Genomic DNA, 20,779 nt, shown 5'->3' with positions numbered 1-20,779 from the left:
CAGTCGGCAGGTTTTTTCTATTCCCAGCACTTCCCCAGGGGTTCCATTCCCCAAGATTACCTAGCTGCTGCGTTTTTTCAATTATCTCATCCAGAGGATTTCCTGTTTCATTAATCAAAAGGATCTTTATTGCATTTTATACGTTGAGGGAGCAGTCTTAATCAGTCTATTTCTCATGGTAACAAGCGGGGATTTCGCATCAGAGTGTCAGTGTCCCCAGTAAAAACCACCGCTTTCATTCCTTCCCCCTTCATTCACTGTATATAATCTCCCAAGGTATACACACACACTCAGACCCTGGTTATGCATTTTCTGTGGGGTATTTAATACTACAACCCTGAGTAGCCGTGGCTAGCAAATTAGTATCCTGTGCATAAGTTTTAAATGCATTCTCTTTAAAATAAATTTGGGCTTAGCACCAAGAATTTCTTTCCATCTCCAGCATCCAAGGTTATGAACAAGAGTTAGAGATTGCTTAAAGAATCATCAGCAAGGGTATCAGCAAAAACTAGGTTTAATATTAAGTGACAGCATGACAAGGTTTATTGACAAGATTCACTCTACTACTTACAGAACAGTTAAGGCACCCCAAGTTAAAACAAGCAACAACAAAGCCAAATAAAAGCCAATCAAAACAGAATTGAACAAGAAACGCTGTGTGTGTGTGTGTGTGTGTGTGTGTGTGTGTGTGTGTGTGTGTGTGAGAGACAAAAGGACAGTGAGGCAAGGATAAAGAGGAATATGGCTTAAAAGCTTAATATCACTTAACAGTACTTAACTTATACTTTAAAGTTAAAAATTTAGCAAAGGAACAACACTTAACTTATGATTGACTTAACTTATAACTTAAGTTATACCTCAACTGTAACCATTTAACAGAAGAATCACGCTTAACAGCATTTAAACTAACTTATAATTTAAAGCTTAACCTTACTTACAGGCCTAGATTACTGAGATCTCAGATTGCAGTGCAGCAGCAGCAGCTACAAACACTTGCCTTTGCAACATTATATTGGCCCTCAGCTGTTGTATGTCCTTGTCTTTTTTGTCTGTTTTTCAAGCTCTGTATTCTTTCCAACTGCAACTTTGTGTGCAAATAACAGACATTCAGCCATGCATCCAGCATGAAAAAGCCACTCTTCAGAGCATTTTTGAGGAGATTTGCACAAACTTTCTCCAATATTTCAACACTCCCGTGGCATCTTTAGCCTCCCATGGCTTGGGGTCAATACTTGTACAAATTCCTAGCTTGTCCCACAGCGTGCTCCTGAGTTCCAGTGTCCACCCCAGTTTCTCCACCAGTGGAGCCACAAATGCAAAGGACTAAGAGTTCTTCCAAGTGGAATCTGAAATGTACTTGAACTATGTTTACAATACACCATGCAACCACATGTGTATGAGAGTGATTACTTTGGACACAGAAAAACATTACTAAGTTCCCACACACAGCTGGGTACTCAGACTAAGTCTTGACCTCCCATAGACTGTACACAACATGGAACCGTGTCTCTCAGTACAGCTATGCATTTCACTTTCTTGGTGCAACCACGTGCCCCACTGCCCAAGCCCTGTCCTTTCTTTACATCACTTTTTGTTCTCTGGGCATCCTCATTGCCATTAATGTTACAGGTTCTGGAGGATGCCCATGCACAAAAACCCCTGAAACCCAACTCAGATGGCAAAGCAGATTTTTTTTTTTTTTTTTAATTACACACAATACCAAATAATACATACCAACCCCTGGATTTTTTAGAAAGTCACTGAGCAGGAGAAGGAGATGGAGCATGGTGCTCAGGTGGAGGGGCAGGCAGGCACTGCACCTTCAGGAAGTCCCCTGGATCAAAATGCATGCATCTTGTCCTCTTCAGCCCCTGCACCCCAGAACCACACCTCATATCTCCTCCTCTTGGAGTGGAATTTTTCCAGTTACGACATCATCTCACACTTGGCCAGAGTGTGAGATGAGGCCACAACAGCTCATGATACCACCTCCATGCTAACAACAGCTCCATTGTATATTGCTCTTCTTTCACAGGTTATGTTCCCATCAATTGACCAAATACATTGTTCCTCTTAAGGGTCAAGTTCCCACCAGTTAAACAATAAGGTTTTCTTCATTGTCTTTTCTTCATTGTTGTATCTTTTCAAAACTGGTCAAAACTGATCAAAACTGAAAAACTGTATCCATTGTTTCTTGATTATAGTAGCATACAAGGGCTTTCCGTAGAGGGTGAACTCAACAGAAATAGCACAGTTTTGGTCTTACTACTTGATTTTGGAAGAAAGCCTAACACACTGCTTTTCTGCTCCCCTTTTAATGGAAATACTCACTACAATTGCTCTCTGTTCCCCATCCCCAATTCTAAGATGTATCAACCACTACTAGGAGCTTGCACCAAATTCTTGTCAATAGTAGGTAGAGGGATGAAGGGTTATATGAACCTCCATGTCATGGCCATTTCTGCTTTCAGGACTGGCTAAAAAGTGAGTTACCTAAAGAAAATATGAGCAGGTGTGAGAATTGGCATATAGTGACACCAAAGAGAGAAGGCACAAAAGTTATATGCTAACACACATTGCTGTTTCATTAAATTAACTCAGAGTTTTGACACCTCAACGGGTCATCTGGTAAAATAAAACAGGATGCAATGGTAAAATAAATTCCCTATTAATTGCAGAACATCAGGACCTTTAAGATAGAAGCTCTTAGCAGAAAATTCTGTGTCACCCAGTAAGTAGCTAAAATAGGGTTTTGAGCCTATTTCATGTTGAGATGAAAGTAATTCATATAGGGGCAGTCTTCAGGAAGCAATTTTCTGTCTAACCATGGAAGATCTTTTCAACAGACCTTATCTGCTTTTGTGAGCATGTTCTCTACAATGACAAACATCTTGCCTTATTACTGACTTATTGTCTGTGTTCAGGTAATACACCTACCCCTTATTTTTCTTCAGGGTTTTCCTAGAGAACTTGCATTTTTCTTACCAGACGAATACAACCATATGACACCACCAAGACTGAGGTCCACAATAAGAAATAACTGAGTATTACTTCAGATTAATTAATAAAGAGTAGTGCAATTTACTTGAATAGACAGTGTGCATTTTCAGAAGAACAAAAAGAATGGCAGTCTCAGATTAAGTCTTTGTTCCACAGCTACCAGGGCATATATGTTGAGGTCAAGGTAGCTCAGTTTACAAGCTGCAGATTGAGATGCCTGAGAGTCTTGTGAATGGTCAGGCTGAGAAGTTTCCTTAACATATGACAGCCAAAATAATGCATGTCCTTTCTTGACACAGTCAGGGATCTGTGGAGTTCAAGAATGCTATTTCCACTAACATTTTGATCTGCAAGTAGACCACCAGTATCCTGACTGCAAGCTCTGAGTTTGAAGAAAAATAAAAACATTAAATGCAAAGGAGAATGAACAGGTCTTTAACTGGTCGATTGCTTTTTCCTTTCTTGCAATTCTTTGCCTCTAACATGTTTCACAACTTTTACGAGTGCTAAGATATCTAATGAGCCCTGAGTAACTATAAGAGACACCTGCAAAATCTGAGCTTTTGCCAGTCAATTACATTTCTTTCCCCACAGACTCTGATGCTCTCATGCTGCTAGGAGAAACAAGGAAAATTAAAGACATCAGAACTTGCTGTGGAGCTTGCTGCTGATCTATTGCAAGTGACTGCCTGGATCTCCTGCTGAGCTTACTTTGCAAGCACCAGAGCAATGGAGAGCATCCCAGAGCAGACTGCATGTTCCCTGGGACAGGCCTCATGGCATCTTGCTTTCCTAGTGGCACTGTTGTAGGTGGGCTCTTCTACAACACAGCAATAAAGATACTGCAGTGCTTTTCCCCTGCCTTGCTGCAGAAGAAGGAACATTTATCAGGCATCATCCAATGCAGATGGGAGGCATCACCTGTTTTACTCCTCTTTGTAAAGCTACTAAACTTTGTAATAATCTGGGAAGAGACAGTAATGGAGGCAGAGAGATTGGGGAAGATGAGTGGAGGAGAGAAAGAATGCTCTTTTAAAAGCCAAAGGAACTTAATTGCAAAACACAATTTCTGCTAACTACTGAGAATCATAAACCCATGTAAAATTAGCTCCATGCATATAGTGATTTTTTAGAATTTCTGGTAGGTAGTTTCATATTTGAATAGTTTCATTAATCTTCTGTAAGGCAGCAGACATGCTTTGGTAATTTTGCCATCTGTATACTGCTCAGCAAACAATGGTGATTCACGACTGCTCGTTGACATTTGGGTGGATACCTGTCTGATGGCAAGCTTCAGCGTCAGCTTCAAGTGATATGGATTCATTACATAACATGAAAAGTGCTGGTTTGCAGAACACATGTCCCACTCACAGCAATGCTTATAGTTCAAATGTGAAAAGAGCAGGAGGATACTTAGATGGTCTATTACTCTAAGATAGTGGATTGTCCCTTGCCCTGTCTCAAGCTTCCTGCGTTATCTTGCACAAATTGGGTTCACTTTTTAGGTTAATCTCCCAGAGATACTATGGCAGTGTTATCTCCTTGGCTGATGAGGCAAAAAGCAGCAATGAAGATAAGAGTTGTCAGATAAACCTGCAAGATAACAGACCCTTGATCAAATCCAGAATGCTACAAGTTCAACACCTAAATATTTCAAGTTAGGCAGCTCCAGTGCTAACAAACCTAGCAAGTGTCATGTGGGATGTAATGAAAAAAAGTGAAAATTGCACCAGATATCAAATACAAGTGTTCCAACTGCTTGCAGAGGAGCAAACAAGGCAGGTTTGCTTTCATTAAGAGTTTATCAAGAAAATGAGGCAGAAGTTAAGAGTTTATCAAGAAAATGAGGCAGACCTTCAGCTTCCTCGCACTGCTTAGCTACAGGTAAATTAAAAAGCAAATGGCAGAAACTTGGGTATAACATTGCACACCTTCCTGCCCGCTGCCACTTTAGACCTACTTAAACCATCATTTTTTGTATGTGTAAGAAAACAGTATTTCATAAATTAAATAACTATTCAATAACTACAGGATTACACCTCCCTCCCTCTCCCAGGGTGCTGAATCATGTCTGACATGTTTTTACACAAACACATTTCACGCTAAATATGAATCAGATCACCGTGTGAAACGAACTGTCGCTGCTCAGCAGCCACTCAAGGGGCTGTGGCTGGCCACTGTCATGCCACTGCAGAAACACACTCCAGGGAGACTTCATCCTTTCTCACATGAGGCAACATAAGCCTTAGCTGCTACAATTCCTCCCTTCGTACCAGAGGGCTGTCCCAGCCCCAGACTATTGGGAGCGCTGAGAAGGGATAAGGCAGCACACCTGGACGGGGCACCCGGCAGACCTCACAGCAGCGCGGCGATGGGATCAGCGAGGGCGATGATAACTGTGCAGTCTCACAAAGGCAGAAGTCAGGACTGAGCACTGGCCCCTTGTCACTGTCGCTGTCACAGAATGCATCAGTCCCCAGCTGCCCCCGTGTGCCTCCTGCCTGCACTACAGCGCCCGGGCTCGAGAGGACTCTGCAGAACGCCCTTGGGCAAGGAGGGGTCTTGCGAGTACATGGCGCTTGCAAGAACGTGTCACATTTAATGCTCGCTGGTGAACAGGGGAGCACTCCATTCTTCCCAGACTGGAGGCCAGGGGGCAACGCTGCGTACTTGCCACACATGATAAAACAACACAGTAAACCTATAACTTTAAGGTTTTAAAGTAAGTTGAAAGTATTCTTTCTGTAGAATGGAATGACCCCAGCCAGTCTCTTAAGCCCCTCCCCCCTCCAAAATCCATAAAGGATTAATTGCACTTTATGAAGCATCAGGAGAGAAATTCCGTATCTAATAGTGTTTTGGAGTAAAACTACTTATTGAATTATCACCGTTAAATACTTATTTAGAGAGTACCCAAAAATACTCAGTGCCCTCTGGTGGTTTGAATTATGAAAGACAAAAAAAAAAAAAAAAACCAAACAAAAAAACCCAAAAAACTACTCAAGTTTGATCAGACTCACAACTAAGGTGGCACATGAATCTCACCTTCTATGGCAGTAGGGCCACAGCAGTTACCCTGGAGAAAAAAACATCCCACACTCTTCAGTCCATACCAGCAAAACCAGAGAACTTAACACAAGGATTTCTGGGCAAAAAAGGGTGCTATTACCATCAAAGAACTGGGCTTTGTGAAAAGTTTTTGATTTTCAACCTGATCCTAATCTCTCCAATCCTAAACCAGATCCTCCCCCTACAGAAATCAACAAAGGAAACACCTTAAAATGTGTTCAAACGCAACAAAATCTATCTGCTAAGACTTTCCAATTCTTCCCAAGTGCAAGCACATTCTGAGAAACATAAACTCCTCCAGCCATAGAAGTAAACATGCCTGGAGAACTCCATAAATTATTGGTGCTAAGCTTCTTAGTTACTGTATTTACCCCTGTGGCCCACACCAGCCCCATATTAAGGGCAAAGCCAGAGGAGTTTATAAAATATACAGAATATGAAACAATAATTAGTATCCAAGTAATATAATCATAGCAATTTAATTGATGACTACTTTAGAAGAGAGAAAAGGGAGTGGGAGGGAAATGGGTAGTGTATATTTATGAGAACTGCTGTAGGGAAATGCACATAGAGGAAACCAGGTGGTGAGACACTGGAAGAGGTTACCTAAAAAAGCTGTGGGGGCCCCAGCTCTGGAAGTGTTCAAGGCCAGGCTGGATGGGGCTTTGAGCAACCTGGTCCAGTGGAAGGTGTCCCTGCTTTTGGCAGGGGGTTGGAATGAGATTATCTTTAAGGTTCATTCTAACCCAAGCCATTCAGTGAAAAAATGAGTGACAGAAACACAACGGTAGGAAAAGAATGTAAAGTAATAGTGAGAAGCACTTTTCTCAGTGACTACACATCCTCGTAAGATTAAGCAATTTCATAAAAACAGTATTCTGTCTCTAAGCCCTGGGAAATAACCTACAGCTTCACAGAGCTGAGGAATGCCTCTAAATATATACAGAGTACTTTAAGGCACAGATTTGAAATATAATTAAATGCTACTTCACAGAATGCATTTGGCAGTGATGGCTCCTCCCTCCCTCCTTGCCCTCAATTTCCTAACAATGTAAGTTGTGGTGAGGCAATAAATGTAAAATTCTTTTTTTTAGCTCTTTCCTGATCATGTCCACAAAAGTGTTAGATAAAATAAGGCTGGTTAGAGCTGGAAAATTAGGAGGTGAAAACTGGTCCTTCCCAAAGCAGACCTAAAGTTTGAGAAATATAACAAACAGTACAGATCTACTCTACTCATGAGACAAAAAAAAAAAAAAAAAAAAACAAAACAAACCCGTGCTTTGACCCTAGTAAGTCTGGCAATTCCCTGGGAAGTAGAAGTTTTAACATTATTGAAATGCCTCATTACAGACACCAGCCACAACAGGAAACAAAAGAACATGATTTCTGGAGCAAATGTACACTGTATGGAGAACAGACTATGTAGATTTTGTGCCCTTTTATTGCTTGTTTCTCCAATTCTAAAAGAAACCTGAAGATACCTTCATCAGACATTCTTGTGGCTCTTCTGTCTTGCAACAAAGCAGCCTTAAAGGATGCCAGGTTAAGTAGTCATTTCACAAATGTGCACTTTACCACTGTCCCATCCCCTAAAAGTGTTCATGAGTTCATGTGTCTGTTTCTGCATAAAACAAAGGATATAAAAGAATACACCATTCACTCTTTTATAGCAGAGTCACAGACACTCATTCAAATCTCACCAGACTCAAAAGTCAAATCTAAAAGAGAGGGACCCAGAAATGCTTCCCAAACATAGAAAGCCTTCTAGTCCCAACTACCTGTCCCAACTATCTGTCAGAAGATAACCAGGATGCACAAAGATCCCTCTCTCTCCCTGGGAACAAGGCCCTGGCTTAAGGCTAGAGAACCAAGGGCAGTTTTACAGAGCTCAAGTATCCTATAATGAAGATACTGCCCATGAAAATTAAACACATCACATGCATTCTCTCTAAGTAGTGAAATATGAATTGCTGTAATAAAATCAAATCAAATGAAATCTCTAACAAAGGGCTAATTAAGAGATTCAGGAGATACAGAGGTTTACTTAGAGATCAGAAAATTAGATGTGAGGAAAGAATAAATTAATAAAAAGGAAATTTACATAGTTTTGTTACATTTCTGTCATTTAAATGAACACATTAAGTCAATTTTATTACTGTATTTGTGTGTCCTTAGAATGCAAAAGCACAAGCAATAACCAGTTTTTTTCAGCACAACAACAAAGGGCAGAAGGAGAAATCATCTAGCTGTCATTTTGCTGGTTAAAACTTGTAAGCAGCCCAAATTTACTGGTAATTCTTTCTTCAGAAAAGCATTAAATCTTCTCAGAAAACCTTTAAATAACAAGGTTTGTCCATGACCCCAATACCTCTTTCTGTCTCCTTTTAGAATGTTATTTCTCTATTTACATTACATGGAACAGCAACAAACAAACATGGAAACAGGAAAATATGCACAAACCAGATTTGGGCCAACCTATAATCTTTTCTGCTTGCTGGAAATACCCAAGGTATGATTTAAGGTGTCTTATCTCAGCTCACAGATGCATCACCAGTCACATCTCATCATTCCAGCAGCACACACACTGTTCGAATAACTCAAAGTATGAAGACATACACTGATCATATATTTAAGTTTTAGAAAGCATCTGAAAAGGAAGAAGTAGCACCAAGGGAACTGATCATCTTTATTATGCAACAAAAAGACAAATAGAAAATAAAATACTTTAATAGGAAAAAACCCAGAAGGTACAATTCAAACATAACATATTGAAACTATACATAATGCAACATGAACATGAAAACATTGTTAAGAAGCAATCTTCTAGTAAAGATTTCATGTTTTGGGCATCACCCATCACAAATACACAGCTTTTTGAGCATGTCTGAGTTTCAGTGAGAAAGATCATGACCAGCAGCAACATATTCAAATAATTTAATTTTCATTAGACGTTTACCTAGTGAATGTACTGGATGCAATCTCTTAATATTAAAAGTACAAAATCTTAAGCAAGGCAGCACCTGCCAATACAGATTTTAAATAAAGAGGATAAACATTTTGAAAGGGTTTTTTGTATTGCATTAATACACACTTGTTGCTTTAAAATGTGTACTCAAGTCTCTCAACATTTAAACATTACTAAAATGCTCAGAACTATGCATCAAGTGACAACTATTTATTGCTATAGAAAACATTGTTTCCCAGAGTTTTAAAACAGATGTCATCTCACTTGTAATTCCCAAGATATATTCAAGTAGTAGAAATAACTAGTTCCAGCGTCCATGAGGCATTCAGAATCTGTATTGGCTGTAGGCATTTATTGCCAGATCATATAAACATTTTGTTGAATCTAAAAAAGTTCACTAGACTTACATCTAACTGTTAAACTCCATAGGAAATGTATGCAGTAATAAATCACCATAGTATGTGGTTTTATTTTAAAAAGGTAAAACTTCATCATCGGGTACCTTGACATTCTTTTCTGTATAAGGGCACTATTTAATAGTTGGCTTTGCTGAGCAAATGTAAAAATCTACATTTTTTTCTGTTGGCTCAGTGAACCACTCCAAATCAATGTGGTCACACAAGCACTAGAGATGACAGACAAGTGAGAATACACAGACGTGTATGAGGGCAAACTGGAAATTGGAATACAAGTTCCAAGTGTGGTCTGCTGTCAAAATACTGTAGTGAGACAGTAACAAAATGCAAAAAATGTAGATATAAAAAAAGTATATAAACTTCAAACAAAGTTTTTGAAATAGACAGCTATTTCTGAAATAAACAACTTTCTCTGAATTTTAGCCAGCAATGCCTTTAGTAACGTTTTACACTCAAAATTAGAATAGAAACGGCAAGTTAAAATGTATAGTGGGTTAGTTCCAACACTCAATAAATTAGAACTTTCAGTCCTGAAACACATTACATTGTAAAATGAGGCATTTCAACCTTACCAGTTTTGGAATATGAAATATCTCAGCATTTAAAGAATAATCAAAACCTCTGTTTGGAGAGGAACAGGGAGGCAGGGCACAAGAAGCAGACTGTACTTTGGCAGCACAACTGATATTATGACACATAAAGCACCATCTAGACTAAAACAAATTACTGGGGATGTTTTCCACCACATATGCAATGCTCATTAATAACAATAGCTTGACAATGGGTGATGGAAACACAGAATGCAGTTAGTCCTAACAGGTGTATGTTCAGAACACTCTCTATTTAATAAACACCAAAATGTATGCTGTGCAGCCTTCTTTCCCCTTGTCCCTTTTAATATAATATAAAGGATCTTAAAGTTTTTTACAAATGGATTTTCCATCTAAATGCAAAATTCCATTATTTGTATTTTCTCCAATTTTAACAAGGTTCTTGCTGGGAAGGTGGGAATCTAGAACAGGAACTCTTAAAGGACGTTGGTCACTATTTTAGAGTAAGTTCTTTTCTTCTCAACGGTTTTTTGAAGTCTTTGGGTGCAGGAGATGTACAAGTTTTCAACAGCTTTACAATAATAAAAGGTTTTTGTAGGTGTGAAGCCGGTTTAGTTATTTAGCTACACAGCCTTCCATGAAAGACAGGACAGACCAAAACTTCAATTCCAAATGCAAAACTAGAAGTTCTTAAAAAGCTCCAGCAAGACCTGGTCACAGGCATAGGCCAATAAAGTGTACCTTTTGCATGTCATCTTGAATTGCTCAGAAAATATGTAATCTTCCTTAGGAGTATAGATAATATGCCTCATCACATTAGTAAGCAAGCATCCTATTTTAATTATTCCCAAATAGGAAAAAATAGATTTAGTTATTCCTAGGCAATGGCATCATTCTTTCTCAATGAAAGGTGAAAAAAAGCTCTGCTCTGCATTGTTGATCAGTAGAAAAGAATTTTTTTAATATTTTAAGCTGTTGTTATTTTCAGTCACATAGCAATAGTAAAAAACAAATCACAATATCAAAATAAAATTAGTCCTTGGCAGGACAAATGCCTGTCCTCGGCAGGAAGAGAAAAAAAATAAATTATCATCTCATAAGATACCTTAGAAGACAGCTGAACTTGAAGAAACCCAACAGTGCAACAGAGCATCACTGCATGTCTTTCTAAAGATACTTTCAAAGTAGGTTTTGGTGAATTAAAACATCCTACATTAATCATATGAACATGTAATTAACAGAGTAGTAAAAGTTAGAGAAAATCAAGACAAGAGTGAGAAGTTCCAAAAATGTCCCTACTTCCATAGGGGCAGAACCCAGTCAAGATGTCAAGCCTGAGTTTCAGCAAAATCATTTATCAGAAGTCCTTATGAGTGTGAAAAGAAGCTTAGCCCAAAAAGTGGGTACTGAAAAACATTTTTATTAATATACCCTTCGGATTGCCAACAGAATAAAGTAATTTTTCTTTCAGATAATCAGTACGAAGATGAAGGGGGCTCTACTTTAAAAGTTCACATGACAGGATTCTTGAACTGCATTTTGGTATTGGGCTTCTTCATCAAGCTGAAGATTCTAAACAAAATGAAAACATCATCAAAATGGACAAATACTCAACATGTAGCATAGTCATTAGTTTAATCATTAATCTGCTATATTATTACATAGGAAATGGCACCTAGACAAAGACTCTATGCTACTAGATCATTGTTTATATTGCACAGAATCTTTTTCTTGAACCAAGTACTGAGAGACATATGAGACAGGAGAAGAATCACTAGAGTGGGACAAGGCTCATTAAGCAGAAGGGTCCATCTTCTCTCCCTGGCTCAACTGCATTACAGAACAGCCAGCTCAGGAAAGCTGACTGTGTCACACAATCCTTTTAACAGGGCTTCTAACCAGCCACAACATCCTCCATTAATAAAACCAAAATGGCATCCCCAGACAACAGTAATCATAGATTGTTGAGAATACATTGCCTCAAATGGGAAAGCAAACACAAAACACAAAAAGTCTACTACTTTTTGCAGGAATATCCTCCAGGTTCTTAATATGCCAGAGTGATGAATCTTGTAAGTGCTATTCTGGCAGTTTCCCCAAATCAGAATTCCTATCATCAGTTTTAGGTCATCATACATGCACTCATAGTGAAGAGCCCAATCCCCCCTATCAAACCCTAGCTCTTCAGGCCTTTATCACAGCTCACTCAGCTCAAAGGACAAGATACATAATCTTTGCCATCCTGACCCAGTGAGGCTGCCTGTGACTCAAATACTATACCTGTTGCACACCCCAAAGACTGTCAAACTGTAGAAAAAGCCACAAACTCTCCAGCTCTCTGATCCCACATGCAGAACCCAAATGGTTGGCTTGATTTACGAATCAGCTACTGACTACATCTGTTTATGTAGTTCTCCATCTACTTAAGGTCATTTACTCAAAGAGAGCCTGAAAAGAGGCAACCTAAACACTGATTAAGTAACACATCTCTTTTTCAGTCTCTCTCACAACATACAGGAAGAGCAGCTGTAGCAGCAACACCAGCTAGTCAAGCTGCACATTAAGTCCTGAGTATATAACTTCACAATTTCTGCATTAAAAGGTCAATAATGTCCATAAAAAAGAGTAGCATCTATTTTATTTCCCCCAGAAACAGCAGTAATAAACTGTTCTAATAAACAGAATAAAAGCAATAAATAGTTCAAATTGAGAACACTAAGCCAAAGACTTAACTCATCAGCTTGGAGCAGTTTCACTACTGACAACACCTATTCCCAGTAGCACTTCATATTGATAACAAACAGACAGGTCTGCTTCTGAGTTCCATAAAGAACAGGAACACAGCATGTCCAGAGCACATGTTAGGTACAAAATTTTTATTTGGCATTTTGATTTTTAGGAAAAAAGTTACCATTTATTCCTCCACATATCAAAGAAGAAAAAGCTTACCACAAATTCTCCGTAGTCAAACCGGTGTCTTAGATTTAGATGGCTAACAAGATTTCTAGTAACCTGGTTAGTATCTGCCCAAGGAAGAGATACACAAATAGGACAGATCTGAATTGGGAGGGGGAAGAGAAGAGACAGAATGAAAAAAAAAGTTATTGGCAATACAGAATGCATTAAAGACATGTTCTACTGGAATAACTAGTCTATTACTCATCCACTATCAAAATACAGTAAGACATTAACATCAAATCATGCTGCTAAGTGTGCTTTTCCTCAATTGTGTAACATTCAAAAACTACATTTCAACTTGGTCGATTTCTATCATATCTGTCTGAGTTAATTTTGAAAAGAAAGTGCCTACTGCATCCTACTTACTGTTTGGGTTTTCATAAAATTGAGATGATCAATTAGGCCAAAAGGAAAACTAACACACTCTATACAGATGAAAATAATAGAAAACCAAGCAGATTTTTCTTTTTCAGACCCTTTGGTTACCTTGGATTACTTTTAAAGTAACTGTATGTTTCACATGAAACATTAGTTACGTTACAAATGGGATTCTATAATCCTGAACTACCAAATAAACAAGAGTTAAGCATCAGGCTCAAAAACTGAGCCTGTTTCACACCAAGATAAGTGAGACAACTAACTCAGAAATATCTTAGAATCAGCAGGCTGGACATGAAACGTTTTCACATCTAAGTCACTCCTCAATTTAAATGCACTGCATGAAGTGTATTGTCTGTCTTTCTCAAACCACAGCAATTGTTACAGATATAGAGTAGCAACTGCACAGTTAAAATTGTCCACATAATTACAATGAAAGTAGCTTAAGAAAGACACATAAGCAGCTCTACTTACCACAGGAACGATCTGATAAAGATGTCTATTATTACAGTGATCCAGCAAGCGCTGTCTGGTAAAATTGGCCTCCTGACACAGGGGGCATTTGAAGGTTGGGTGTCCACTGTAAACAGAAATACAAGAGCATTAAACAGAAAAGAGAGTTTCAGAAGTAGTGTTAAGAAAGCATATGAATGAAGCTATCATTGTTTTCCCTTGCTTTGATTAACAACAAAACAGCCCCACACCCCCAATGACATATTAGCAGATCTAAAGGTGTCCCAGTGCTACTACCACCTTGCAATTTTGAATTTACTAATTGTAAATTAGCATGCCTAAATGCACTCTTCTGAGACTTGGGCTTCTTTTGTTCCCACTGCAGCTACACCTGGATTTTGCTTTCTTGTAACACCTTTCAAATCCTCAGGAAAGTACTAAAATACCCAAATTCTAACAGATACTAGCGTACAAGACAAGAAACAACTATAGACAAGTAAGCAACCTACCTTGTTTCTCCTTGAAGTATTTGATTATTTGCCATCTCGTCAGTATCAGGTATAGCATCACTCCTGCTACTTTAAATGAAAGAAAAAAAAAATAAACTTGAGATTATTTTACTCAACTATCAACATTTTAAAAGTTTAACAGTAACAGAGATGCGGGGGGAATATACATTAAGTCCCATGAATGTCAAGGCAACATACAATGGTACACATCCTAACCCTCACAACTTTTCCTTTGGATCAAGGTATTCCCAGAACTGAACACAGAATCACCAAGGCTGAAAGAAACCTTCAAGATTATCTGTTCAACTATCAACCCAGCACCACCATAATCACCCCTAAATCATATCCCCAAGTGCCACATCCAGACACCTCTTGAACATCTCCAGAGACAGTGACTCAATCACCACCTTGGGCAATTTATCCCAATGCCTGACCACACCTTCAGTAAAAAAAAATTTATACTATCTAATCTGAACCTCCCCATGTGCAACTTAAATGGTGAGGCCATTTCACCTCATTCTTTCACTTCAAGACATGGCACTACATGGCATTACCTCACTACAACCACCTTTCAGGTAACTGCAGCAATGAGGTCTTCCCTGAGCCTCCTTTTCTCCAGAATAAACAACCCCAGCTGGCCTCAGCCACTCACCACAGGACTTGTGCTCCACTGCCCTTCTCTGAACTCACTCCAGCACCTCCATGTTCTTCCTGGATTCAGGGGCCCAGAACTGAACATAGGATCTGAGGCGTGGCCTGACTGGTGCTGAGTACCAGGGGACAATCACTGCCCTTATCCTGCTGGCCACACAATTTCTGATGGAGGCCAGGATGCCACTGGTTCCAGCCTGTGGCACTGCCTGGGGTTGTTGTGACCCAGGTGCAGGACCTGGCACTTGGCCTTGTTGAACCTCACACCACTGGCCTCAGCCCATTGATCCAGCCTGTCCAGATGCCCATGCAGAGCCTTCCTGCCCTCCAGCAGACCAACACTCCCACCCACCTTGCTGTCATCTGCAAACTCACTGAGGGAGCACTCAATCCCCTCATCCAAATCATCAATGAAGGTATTAAACAGGAGTGGCCCCAAACTGAACCCTGGGGAGCACCACTGGTGACCAGGGGCCAATGGGATGTAACTGCATTCACCACCTCCCTCTGGGCTTGGCCATGCAGACAGGTTTTTTCACCCAGAGCACACCTGTCCAAGCCATAAGCTGCCAGCTTTCCTAGAAGACTACGGTGTGATGGGGTCAAACGTGTTCCTGAAGTCTAGATAGACAGCATCCACAGTCGCTCCCCCATCTACTATGCAGGTCACTTTGTCACAGAAGGAGATGAGGTTGGTCAACCAGCACCTGACTTTTGTAAACTCATGTTGGCTGGGTCTGATTCCTGGGTAGCCCTGCACATGCCATGCAATGACACTCAGGATGATCTGCTCCATGACCTTCTCCAATATACCAAGGTCAGTCTGACAGGTCTGTAGTACCCTGGATTACCCTTCTGACCCTTCTCGTAGATGGGCATTACATTTGCTAATTTCCAACCAACTGGGACCTCTCTGGATAATTTAATTACCATGGTGATGCTTGGTGGTATACTACACAACTTCACAGGAAAATGATATATAATACAACAAACGTTTAGTCAACAAGATTGGAAATGCAGGTGACAGCCAAGTATTATGAAATCATTATGAACTATATGAATGTGAGACAGGTAGCAATTTTGAAGTTTTTTGACTTAGGAAGGGGTAAAAGGCCTTTAACTGCCACGTATTCACACAAATAATTTGCAACTTTCAACTACAACAAGATAAGTTTTCCTATGCTGAGCACAAAACAAACTTTTTTCCTAAAGGAAGTGTAAAGCAGAAGAACATTTTAGAAAGTAAATTTGACTGTATATGCCTGTAAATTTGACTGTATATACCTCTAGCTAAGCCAGAAGAAACTGTACAGACATGCTAAGAACATGAATATTTACAGTCACAAACACAGTAATGGTAAATTTTTTTATACTTTTGTGATACTACAATCACAGGTATTCTATTGTAGCAAACTGCATAAATAGTGATATCAGAATAACTTCAGTGAAATATTGCTGCAGCTAATTCCAGTAACAGCTTCAACTTTCAATAGACTGATGGGTTGAAAACCAAGCACAGAGAAGTTTAGACTGCTAAAAATAGAAAATCAATGGCAAAAAAAAAAAAATACACATATAAAAGATTTTCAAAAATAACCAAAAATTCCCAACCCCTACCAGAACATATGAAAAAAAAGGTTAGCTTTACTGCCTGAAAACAAATGGCAAGTGTCATTTGATTTTATGGTGTGTAACACACTGGAATTCCTTATATATTTCCTAAGAAATCTGTTCAAAATAAATTCAATCAGAAAGCAAAAGCTTGCACAGCAATGTTTTGAAACAGGATACCCACTTAAACAAACTTAGGAAAGGGGAGGGGGAATAAAAATAGACAGGAAGTTCTCCAGAGGTAAATATTATTAAATATGTTACAAAGTAAACTGCTCAAATGCTGTCAAGGCAAGGAAAGCAAACTACAAATATTAAATACTTTTCAGGAGAGTCTCTAGAAGACATTTCAAAGCCATCATGCAGAAAAGTTTTCTTCTGTCTGCTAAGAGTAGAGAAAAAGACCTGGAAAAACTCCTATTCTGAAGCATAAAATATGGATAATAATTAATGCAAAAAGAAGAAATGCCCTGGAAAAAAACACTCTCAATGGGAGGAGGGGGTGGGGAAAGAAGCTGCACTGTTACACATAGAACACCCTGATTACCTGTTCCCTGTTGCGTCTTGGGAAATCTGTAAGTTTGGCATAATTGAAGAAACACCATATTCATCCTGATACTTCTTACACGTTTTATAATGCTGTCTCATCCATGAAAATCTAACCTGAAAATAAAATGCCAAATTACTGAAATCATACTGAACAATCTAGGGGTAGATAGAAGGAAGAGATAATTCTGCCAACAGAAAACAATACATGCAGGAATTATTTAGACCTCATGTGCAGCAGAAACCAGAACTTGTGTCTCCCTTCTGAGCATGAACACTTTCTTCACCAACAGGACATCTCCAATTCCTCTCTCCTCAGAGCCAGTGTCACTCTGTGAGACTGGAGAACATTGCCACTCAAACTGCTGGACATCTGAGAGCTCTCTCAGGGATAAAAGATGCAAGAAAACACCATTTAACTGAAACAAAGTCACTGGAACTACATCTCCCAGATCAAGGATCAATAGGTGATGAGCTAGAACAGAGAGTGGCTCTGAGGATGGCATAAGCACCACTGCTCCTTCAGTCTTCTCTGGCCTCCTGTAACTTCATGCAAGGAACATTTTCTTTTTGCATTAGGTGTGTTCGTTTACTCATTGGCAGGGGAGGGAAACAAATAGGTGAATGATCACCAACTTAAGGCTGCCTATTGACCTTTAATTCAAATTAAGAGAATGAGTTGCTTACATTTGCCAGAAAACAGCTGTGTTGGACATGCCCCTGAATTTCAGGTCCAACAGCCCTGTCAGAAGGTGCTCACAGGTCTAGAGGCTGAACAAGATCGTATCTCACATGCCTGTGCCTAAATTCCATTAAAATTATTCTGTTTGGTTCTTCTGTCCAGTTTACCAACTTGCTATCAGTTTCTTTTTCCCCCACTTTTCATCCCAATGAATCATGTGGAACAATGCAAGCAGCTGAGGGTTCCATTAGTGCTGATCTTCACATTGGCAGAAGTCCCAAGTGAAACGAAACCAACATAAAGACTACCTGGACTTGATGCATTTTGTTATAAACAAAAAGTATGGCAGCAATCGTGTATCTGTTTATATCAAAAGAGACATAACTTTTGGTTTCAGTGAGCGTCAAGATTTCACCCAGGGTTCCAAAAATAATGATCCCTTTAGAAAGGAAATTAAAGGAATGTAAAAGGACTGATGGGGAAGGAGGAAATTACATATGATTGATCATGTGGGCACTGCAACTAATCAACTCACATATTTCAGTTTTAAATTAAATTTCATAGCAGCTCAAAGCAGTTGCATTTCTATACTGAGAGTTTCTGAGGTTTTCCATATATCTGCAATTTTTATGTTCAGCTCCTTAACTTTCCTTTTGCCAGTTTTATAGCTATATCCATTTTTCCATCTTTTCAGGGAAAAATTGGCACTCCACTTAAAATGCCTTTATTGACAAGTCAAGATGCTCTTTCAGTTTACACCTGTTAGCTACAGCTAGCAGGCACTGCATGCCCAGTATTTGCACAAGCCACACAAAGCTAAGTTCAAATTGCTATAGGCTCTTCAGCTCCAAGATGAGAATGACACATAGTAAAGGCGTGTCTGGACAAAACCACAAACAATTTATTCAACTTTTTTTAAAGTTTTACTCTACCTGCTTCTCACAGCATCTACAGCCCCCAGAAGCTTTCTTCATACTGTTTTCAACATCTAGAGCCCTTTTGGGATACGTTCTTTCTTTTTTAGTCACGCTCCCCCGGCAGAGAGGACAATGCGTTCCACTTTCCCTTATAGCTGTCAAGAAGCACTTCCTGCAAAACCTAAATTGAAAAGTTACCACAAACACAGGTTAGCAAAATATACAGAGTTGGATACTTTGTCCTTGAAGAGAGCTGGACGATTGTCAGGAAAAAAAAAAAGAGAAGTATCAGAGTAATAGTTTACCAAATACAACTTTGACATTTAAAAGAAACAATGGTGCTTACGATGAAGTATATGGAAATCAGGGAAGCTTGGCAATGCACTCTAGATAAAACTCTTCTTATTTATTGACTGGCATTACCGAGCTGCATACCAGATTGATCACTAATGAGATATTAAATGGTGCAGCAAGCACGTGATTTTAGACAATCTTATCAGCGTAACTCCTGTTTATTGTCCTTAAGCGGAGCCAAAAACCACTGCAAAGCTTCATTCAGCACGCGTTTCCAGAGACCTCAGGTCACCAGCTTTTGCAGCCCTCCTTCCTTACGCACCAGCTGCCAGAGCTATTTTGCTTTTCTACAAAGTAGCACGTTGTAATCAAACGTCCCTCTGGAAAAAAAAAATGCTGAATAGATGAACTGAAAAGAGAGAACAACTCACACTACCGTCCTTGTTCGAAAAGGAACGGGGAAAACCATGAAGTTAAAAACCGCGAGTCAGCTCAGACAGCACAGCACAACTCCCCCACCGCCGAGCAGACACCCGGGGAGGTGGGGGGGGCTCCTCCTAAGCCACCGGTCCTCGTCGGCTACAAAAGAAAGAGGCGAGGGGAGGCTGGAGCAGCACCGGGCTCGCATCCTCACCGCCAGCGTCTCCAGGCCGAGGGTCCGTGCGCCGGGAGCGGGGGGAGCCGAGGAGCACAAGGCGGAGAGCAGGAGGAATCGAGGAAAAGGCTTGGGAAGGGGCGGGGGGTCGGGATACCCACACGTGCTGGCAGTTGGCGGTCCTCACGGGCGTTTTGAACACCTCCTGGCACACCGGGCAGTAAAAATCATCCTCGTTGAAGCACGCCGGGGCCGCCGCGGCCCCCTCGGCCATGGCAACACGTACGGGCCTCTCCGCCAGGATCGGGGACGACGAACAAGCCCCGCCCTGGCGGGCCGAGGAGAGCCCGGCCCCGCTTCGCTCCCGGGAGGCGCTGCCGGGGGTCCGAGAGCGGATGGCTGGGGGCACCGGCGCCGGGTGGGATCCGGGCCGAGCTGCGGCGGGGCAGCGGAACGAGCCCGGCCTGCGCTCCGCCCGCCGCCCCTCGCGGCTCCGCCCGCCCGGCCCCGGCGGCCCCCGCCCCGCGCTCTACCTGGCGCTGCCCGGGGAGGAGGGACCCGGCAGCTCCGGCCGCGCTCCCGGCGGCACCCGGGGGGGCAGGGGCGGGGCCGGCGTTTCCATGGCGATCGCCTCCCGGCCCGGCGGGGCCGCTACGACACGGCCCCCGCTCCGCCCTGTCCGTGAGGCTTCCCCGCTCCGCTCCGCCTCCGCGCTGCGCCCGCCCCGCAGCCCTTCCGCGCAGTAGCGCCGCTCGCCAGCCTGCACGGTGGCAGCGCTCAGGCTCCGGGGTGTTTCTGGATGGAATCGTCCGGTCCCCTGTACTCGGCACCCGTCAGGCCGCACCTCGAATCAGTGTTCAGTTCTGGGGCCTTATCTAGGAAGGACACTAGGGATGCTGGAGCGAGTCTAGAGAAGGGCAGCAGAGCTGGTGAGGGGTCTGGAGCACCAGTGAGGAGCGGCTGAGGGAGCTGGGGTTGTTGATCCTGGAGAAAAGGAGGCTCTTTATCGCTCTCCATCTGAAAGGAGGGTGTAGCCAGGTGGGGGATCGGCCTCTTCTCCCGATTAACAAGTGACGTGACAAGAGGAATTAGCCTCAAGCTGTGCTAGAGGAGGTTTAGGTTGGACATCAGGAGCAATTTCTTCAGGGTGATTAAATACCGGAATGGGCCTCCCAGGGAGGTGA

The 20,779-nt window shown here is 41.2% G+C and overlaps 1 protein-coding gene across 2 annotated transcripts; it reads right to left on the bottom strand.

Annotated features, from left to right (window-relative positions):
• Positions 1-8,731: 8,731 nt before the first annotated feature.
• Positions 8,732-20,229, bottom strand: RNF138 (ring finger protein 138). 2 transcript variants are annotated; one of them, XM_036406998.2, is made up of 7 exons: positions 19,757-20,229; positions 18,722-18,887; positions 17,109-17,224; positions 14,300-14,365; positions 13,812-13,917; positions 12,951-13,058; positions 8,732-11,573 (listed from the first exon to the last, which is right to left on the bottom strand). In XM_036406998.2, the coding sequence occupies exons 1-7, from the start codon at positions 19,867-19,869 to the stop codon at positions 11,505-11,507; spliced, it is 744 nt and encodes a 247-aa protein (XP_036262891.1). In that variant the 5' UTR covers positions 19,870-20,229; the 3' UTR covers positions 8,732-11,504. The 2 variants fall into 2 exon arrangements, with proteins under 2 accessions (XP_036262891.1, XP_036262890.1); XM_036406997.2 differs by having other exon boundaries at positions 14,300-14,368; positions 19,757-20,221.
• Positions 20,230-20,779: the final 550 nt, after the last annotated feature.

This window comes from Molothrus ater, chromosome 1 (assembly GCF_012460135.2).
Source record: "Molothrus ater isolate BHLD 08-10-18 breed brown headed cowbird chromosome 1, BPBGC_Mater_1.1, whole genome shotgun sequence".
Lineage (NCBI taxonomy): Eukaryota > Metazoa > Chordata > Aves > Passeriformes > Icteridae > Molothrus > Molothrus ater.
The sequence above is the reverse complement of the archived record's forward strand: the minus strand, read 5'-3'. Positions and strand labels throughout refer to the sequence as shown.